We start from the raw sequence: 7613 nt of genomic DNA, 5'->3' as shown, positions 1-7613 counted from the left end.
GTGTGTGTGTGTGTGTGTATGTAGGGGGATGGGGGGTGGGGGGGCTGGGGAGGGGGCACAGGTGGGGGCATAGCTGGCTCAAAGAGTAAGGAACTGGAAAAACTGCACATAACCTCAAATTCTCCCCTGAGGGGCAGAGAGAACCCCAAAGCATGACCTTGAGCTCCAGGAGGCCTTCGATGAGGGACTGGGGTCCTGTAATGGGGCCTGGCCTTCTGATCCCGGCCTCTCCTTTAGGGACCCAGAGCGGCCTTGTCCTGGGAGAGGGGGCTGAATGTGCCTCTCCGGTTAAGAGTGCCAGCTGCAGCGCGAGTCTGCGGGTCTGCCTGGCTCTACAATTTACTAGCTGTGGACCTTGGCAAGCTACTGCATCTGCCTGTACCCTAGTTTACTCTGGTATAGAATGGGTTGCTGTGAGGATTAAATGTATTTAAAGCATTTACCAAAGTGCCTACTCCATGGTAGGTGTTCAATAAGAGTCGAGGATATCTTTATTATGATGATGTCTTTGCAATGCGGATCACCTCCTGTAGACCTCAGGCAGGCCTGATCTGGGGTAATGGGGAGGGAAGGATTTCTCCCAGTATCCCTTTCTCCCATCATCTGGATGGGAAGCATCCTTCCACTCCATGAGAAACTGCCCCTGGGTCTCAGTTTCCCTCTTTGCCACTCCGCAGTGGGGAAAGGTGCCAGCAGGCGTCCGCCCCAGTCACCCACAGTGTGCTTTGAAATCTTCTAGCACAATGCACCGTCCCCCAGGATTGGCTGGGAGGCAGGCGCTGCAACTGTGGGCCGCAGGGATGGAGCCCCATCCACATTCCAGTGGGCTCTGAGTTCAGATGCTGCGCTGTCCGGGTTTTCAGATATGAGAAAAGGCAGCGGGAAATGGCCACGCAGGATCAGGTCAGTGGTACCCCAGGCCACTCAGCAATCTGTCCCCCCCTCATTTGCAGAGGTAGAGGACGACCTAACCTTCTGGGCCAGGATTTGAGCTGTGGGCTGGCGGTGAGGGCCTGGATGAGAAGCTGCAGCGGCCTTCCGCCTGCCTTTGAGGGCCCGAGTCAGGCAGGAAATTAGAGCTGAGGAAGAGATCAAGATCACTGAATCGGACTCTGGGAAGGATTTTATTAAAAATTGTTGGAATTAGGCCCAGACACTCCCCCGACCCAGGATGCTGGTGCGGGGAGGAAGGGGAACGGGATGTGAATGATACTCCTTCCTGTGTCAACTGGGGGAACTGAGGCTCAGACAGGGCCTGGTTGGAACCTCGCCTTACCTGCCAGGGAACATCCAGACTGAGGAACAATGACCTCAGTCTTGCACCAGTAATGGGCATGGAGGCCAGGGGCAGGACCTCCTCTACCCATAGGGTGCCTTGGTGGGCTTTCGGGCGAGTGCCCTTGCTTTGGTCTGATGCTTCTCATGCCAGGCTTGATGAGAGGAGCATGGATGGGACTTCAGTCTCCACTCACATCCTGGCTGTACTCTTGTGCAGTGAGTGTCCTGTGCAGCGGTACATGAGGCTCTGCTGGGCTCTGAGTATCCAGAGCTCGGAGGCGGAGTGTGTATGGGGAGCAGATGAAGTAACCTGGCTTACCTGTGGGCAGCAGGTGCCAGACCCTGTCCTCACTCAATCCTGGGCCCCAGGTCTTGCCAGGACTACGGTTTTTCTCTTCTTGTTGGCTTTTCTAGAGTCACTGGAGAGTCAGTTGGTTTCATTTTGACCCATGTGGCAGCACTGTCCTTTGTGTCCCTCTGGTCCCCCCCCCACCCTGGCATCACCCCCTGATCCAAGCCAGACCTGTGCCTGAGTAGCTGATTTCTTTCTGAGGCTGCAGCACCAGACCTTGGATGAGGAATGGGGAGCTGGCTAACGCATCACTACAATACAGGACCGTAACTCCTAGGCCCTGGGTGACTGTATTGCTACAGGAGCAATAGGAAATTCTTGGTCCCTGCAAAATGAGGAGCCAGATGCCCTGGACTCCATTCTCACACCTATTAGCTGTGTGACTCTGAGCAAGTTGCTATACCTCTCTGTGCCTCAGTTGCTGCATTTGTGAATTGGAGACCGGTAGGAGGCTTACGTGCAGTACCACATTAAATGCCTGGCTAGTCCCCCCACCTCCCCCCTCCCTCCCTCCCAGGGCAGAGGGCAGAGTGCAGAGTCTGAGGGGGCAAAACCGTATAGATACAGTTGCCGAGTGCTTTGGTGTCAGATTCCTGTGTCCCGTGCTTTTGATATCTGCAGTTGGACATTGGAGAGGAACCCCAGTGCCAGCTCTGCACCCCCTTATTTGATGGGAGGCCCCTGGGGCTGGCTGGGAGGAAGGCTTTGGTGCGTGCAGCCCAGTGTGGAAGGCAGTGGGCTGCAGGGTTGGCAGGAGAAAGCTGAGGGCATGACAGTGACTGGACAGCAGGTGCTTAGGAAAAACATCTAGAGTCACTCGGGAGCCAGTTGGTCTCATCCTGACCCCTGCGGCAGCCCTGTCCTTGTTGGACCTCTGTGTGTTCCCTCCTACCCTCATCCCCCGCCCCAAGCTAGACCTGGCCTGGGCAGCTGGACGCTTCCTGGGAATTCCTGCCCACCCCTCTCTCCACTGCAGTGTTGTCATCTGTGAGACAAGGGGGCTGGATTAGGTGAGTGGTGCCCCAAAGGCAACCCCCTCCCCCGCCCCGCGGCAGACGTGTTTAATTTGGCAGGCAGAATGGTTTAAAAAAAGAAAATGCCAACATTTAAAAATTTGCATTTTTCTCTCATATTTTATAGAAAAGATTTTATATGATGATATAGATGTGAGGCTTCTCTTGATAGATCAAAAGATCTGACGGGGTGGGCTTCTGTAGCTGATGGCACGGTGGCTCTCCCTGAGGAGTGCGCATCCCCTTTAGCTGGGCCTGCCCTCTCCAGGTCCCTAAAGACCCCTTGCCTGCTCCTCTCATGTAACTTCTTTTGGGCCCCGGAAGGCTCTCAACTTTACTAGCTACCCTGACCGTGACCACTATCTGAGCCTGAGGTCTTTCTATCTCTGATGTTCTGTGACACTCAGATTCTGTGACCAGTGGTGACAGAGGAAAGGCTCGATGCCACAATAAGAGATGGCTAGACAACAGGAAGAACTTTTTGATGGACAAGTGTCAAATGGTAGGCAGAAGGAATAGGAGGGAGCTGGGCCTTGGCCTTGGATAGTTGTGGCATCACAGATGGTGGAGCTGGAAGGGACCTTAGTGACCAGCAGCTTGGTCAGTTTGTAGGCGAGGAAACTGAGGCCGGGAGGGAGAAGTGCCAGGCTAAGGCTTACAAGGCCGTCACCTTCATTCCTGCCCTCAGTCACCCTTCCCGCTGCCTCAGCGCAGCCGGCCTCTGGGCCCAGGGCCAGCCCCAGAGCCTGCAGTCCTGACTGTTTCTTCAGCTGGCTGCTGACCCAGGGGCTGGAGGGCAGTGGGTGGTGAGCGGGGAGGGCTCTGTGTGCAGAGGGGAGAGTGGAATTATACACAAACCTGCTGCAGAAATGGCCAGGGCAGTGGGGGGTGTGGCACAGGGAAATGGGTTCTGAGGCCTTTGGGATTTCAGCCCAGAAAACCCAGCCAGCCCACCAGCAGGTACCTGATGTCTGCTGCGTGTGAAGCCCTGGTCCAGGCAGGGGTGTGTACCTCAGGATGAGCGATGCTTAGGCCTCTGGAGAGTTTGCAGCTTGAGAGAGTTTGGGGTAGGGGTGGTGGTGGGAGATGGTGCTGAAGATGAGTGGGTGTTACAGGCCTGTGCAAAGGTGTGCAGGCTAGGTAGGCCCAAGGGCCTTTGAAGGGGGCCAGAGGGGAAGAGAAGAAAGGTTTGGGGAGGGGATGGTAGATGGTCAGAGTAGAAAAATTCCTTAGGACCCATTGATTGATAGATTGATTCATTCCTTTTTCAACTGCGTATGTCAACCTGCTGTATGGCAGGCTCTGGGGATGCAAAACACAGGACATGTCCTTGCCCAAGACACTTTCTCTGTGTGTGGGTGTGGGAGGGGACCCCAGACTGTGAAGGATAAATAATAGATAACAAGCTTGAAACAGGGCCATTATATATGGTTAGAGACACCTCAGGTGGCAGAGTTGAACATTCAGCAGGGAAGATGGTAGTTAGGTAGCAGGAGCGACTTCCAACAATGATTGGCTAAGATACAGGAGAGACCTCCATAGTCTTGGAAAAGAGGGGTGGAGGCATTCTGGGGTCAGGATTCCTTCAAGGGGACTCCTAACCCAGGGTCTTGCACTCCCATTTTCACTTCCAGTTGAGAGGACTGGGGAGGGAGCTGGCCTGGGGGCCGCAGGGCCCCCTTGGGCTGTGTGGGAGGCCAGACAAGTTGGTGTTACTGTGATTTGGTCTTTGCTCTCATTTTCTAGCATTTCTGGGAAGCTGCAAGGTGATTTCTCAGAACTCCCAAGACAGCTGCAGGGAGGAGGCTGGCAGGGCTGGGGATGGTGGCTCAGGGATGGGCTCAGGGCTCTCAGAGAGGCCACCAGAGGCCGCTCCTCCCTGCTTGCCCTCTGCTCTAGCCAGCAGAGAGGGAGAGCTTGTGAGAGTGTCTCTGTGTGGACATCCCCAGAGGTGGCTGTGGGGCCAGCTACACTGGTCCATTTCAGTGTTGGCTAAACTGCCAGCTGAGCCCCAGCAGGCTTAGGAGGGGGTCTCAAGGGGCACTGCGATTCTGGCAAGGGAAGCAGGGCAGAACCATTGGCAGCCCCATACCTCTGCAGAAAGGCTTGGAGAGATGTGAGAAGGGACCCTGATCCTGCGCCCTATCTCCTTTATCAGATCAAAGACTCTTAACTCGGGCCAGGAAGGACCAGATGAGAGACTTGCTTCAGTGTCTCCCGACTTCTCAGCATCACCAGGCAATAGAGTGCCAGTCCCTTGAGCAGGACACCACCTGCATGACCACATCACAGCCTTTTCCCAGACCAAGTGTGAATGCTTCCCTCTCATTCTCGGGGATTCCCTCTCATCCCAGGTAGAATTCTTGGCTGGACTGTGGGCTGGGAGCCAGCACACCTGGCTGGGCAGGTCCACCTGAGGGGAGAGGCCGGCCGTAGAGACTGAACCCTAAGGTTGCACTGTGTGTGGTGCTGACAGACAATGACAGAGCCTGCTCCTGGGTGAGTGGGGGAGAGAGGCAGGGGATATGTAACTGTTGTACGTGTGGCCTGGGGCACGTACAGCACTCTCCTGTGTCTGCATAGGAGCACAAACAAGAGCGCTTTCTTGCCAACTTACTCAATCCAAGAAAATGGTCTCAGAGTGCCTACTCTGGGTGTGGCCCTGTCTTTGGCCTTTTGTGTGTTTATGTGAGTTGGACCGTGTGTCCTGGTGTGTGTGTGTCTACAGAAGGGGGTGGGGCTGAGCCTTCTTGTCCTCCCCTGGAAAGCTCCAAAAAGCAGAACTGGTGATTCACCAGCTCCACCCACTCTCTCTTGGTCCAGCCAGGCCAGAACGCCGGCAGGAAAGTTTTTTGAGATGTGTATATGGGGATCGAGACAGTAAGGGCCGGGGCAGATTTTGTTGACTTTCTCTGCAGAGCTCCCTGAGAAGACATTTGGATCCTGTGCCCCTTTTCTTCCCACCCTCTAGACCCCAACCATTGTCCCTGGGCTAAGGGAAGGGTACAGGCGAGGGGAGGGCTGGTGGGCAATGCATGGGACACTGGGGAGAAGTAGGCAGTGGAGTGGTGGGAGGTAAAAACTGGGCCCTGGGAGGGGGAAGAGGGAGGTGGAGGAGGAAGTGGGGAAATGCAAACCAAATGTTGGCCCAGGGTACAGTCAAGAAAAACAGACTCTCGCGGGAGCCTGGAGCGGGGCTCCCTTTAGGAAGGGCAGGAAGGGCTGGGACAGATGTTTGGAGAAAAGAAAGAAGGAAAAAAAGAAGTAGGAAAAAAAAATTGGAATGAAATGCACAGCCTGGGGGCTGGGCCATTCTCCGGCAGTCTCAGGCTTGGTTTCTCTTGTGTTAAGACCTGTAGCTGAGTGTGTGCAAATGAGTGTGTGTTTCAAAGGCAGGCCTGCGTGTGTCCTTTGAGATGGGACAGTGCCAAGGAACCCCGGGGTGTGCAGACTGTGCTGTCCTATGTCTGTCTGTCCATTCATCAGTGGTTGGGGTGGAGGGCTCTGCAGTGAGGAGAGCAGACTCCAGCCCTGCCAGCAGCAGATCAGAAGGCAGGAGAAGCTTCCGTGGCTCACAGGACTTGTGTCTGAGGGTGGGGGTGCGGGTGGGGGTGGTGGCTGTTTCTAGTAGTTTTCCCTTTGCTCTATCTCCTTCACACCCCCTGCAAAACAAGGCTTTTGCCTCCCACCGCCACCAGTGGAGCCTAGAGGAGGGAGGAGACAGGAGGCTGGGACAAGGGGGTGGAGTGGGGGGAGGAGGAGGGAGGGGGAGCTGGAGGCAGGCAGGGCCAGAGGCCCACAGATGCTGGCTACGCGGAGCAGCAGCCTGGGACTTAGAGCTTTCTTCTGCCTGTTCGAGGGTCTGTGAGCTCAAGAGTGTCGTTTGCAGGCCCCGGACGTGGCCCGAGTCCAGGGCCCCCCGAAGATGACGTGGATCTGTCTGTCCTGCATGCTCTGGGTAGGTCTGGCTGCTTTAGCTGGGGTGTTGACCCCCACCCCCTTATCCTTCGTCTGAGAGCCCGTTGTGGGGGGGGGCAGTGGGGGTGGTGGGGTCTCTCTGCCCCTATGGGCAGAAGGACAGACATACTCGAGTAGTCCCTCAGTCTGTGTCCTTCCCCATCAACAGGCCCAGGCTCTGGTTCTACAGCTCAGTACACCCCCACCCCACTGCTCTCACCCCCAGTTGAGACAGGAGCTATAAGAAGAAGGAAGCCACCAGGAAGTGTGTTTCTTTTTGGAGCCTCTCCTGCCCCTCCCGCTACCCCTTTAGTTGCTCAGCCTGAGTTTGAGGAGGGGCACTGGTAGGAGCCTGGGGAATAGGGAGATACTGACTTTGACAATGAAAAAAGCCATGCTGGGGAGAGTTCTGCCTGATTCCATCACTTTTATCCCTTCTAGACCTAATTTCAGCTTCTACCTGTTGCCATCTCTTCTTCCATAGCCCCTAACCCTCCCCCTCCAACCCCCGCCCCCCCCCCCCCTTCCCCGGAGGCAGCCATGGCGTTCTCTTCCTCTCTCCTTGTTCCTAGGTTCAGGAAGGCATGTGTTGGGGCAAGGATGCTGAGCGGTGGGCAGGCAGGGTCTGGGGCCACATGGTGAGGGTTAAAAGTCTTGAGGCCAGTTAGGGGCAGAGTGGGGCTGAGAGGGTTTACTGCTGCAGGAGGGGTGGGGGCGGGGGCTGGAGACCCCTTAGAGGGGCTCCGGGGCTGTCTTGGCGAAGGCATGCACAGGGGTCAGGAGGGCGAGGAAGTCATCCCTGGCCGAGGTTAATGTTAGTTTCTGAGGGAGTGATGGCTGGCTTGGGGGAGGGGGCTTCAGGCCAGGAATCCAGATGTGGCCTTTCCTGCCCCATTCCCTGTTCCCACCAGTCCTCGGCAGGGCCCTCTGTGGGCCAGGCGAGCTCAGGCTGAGGACAGTGTGGGCGAAGGGACTTGGGCAACCAGGTGTACTTGGGCAGAGAAGGGAAGGGT

The 7613-nt window shown here is 56.2% G+C and overlaps 1 protein-coding gene across 1 annotated transcript in view; it reads left to right on the top strand.

Moving 5' to 3' along the window:
• The first annotated feature begins 6532 nt into the window (after positions 1 to 6532).
• Positions 6533 to 7613, top strand: part of TNS1 (tensin 1) — a 188013-nt gene continuing 186932 nt past the window's right edge. Inside the window, 1 exon segment of the mRNA XM_014462563.2 lies at positions 6533 to 6601. Coding sequence (XP_014318049.2) covers positions 6569 to 6601 — 33 coding nt within the window. The 5' untranslated portion in view covers positions 6533 to 6568.

Source organism: Myotis lucifugus, unplaced genomic scaffold, assembly GCF_000147115.1.
Source record: "Myotis lucifugus unplaced genomic scaffold, Myoluc2.0 scaffold_3, whole genome shotgun sequence".
NCBI lineage: Eukaryota > Metazoa > Chordata > Mammalia > Chiroptera > Vespertilionidae > Myotis > Myotis lucifugus.
The sequence above is the reverse complement of the archived record's forward strand: the minus strand, read 5'-3'. Positions and strand labels throughout refer to the sequence as shown.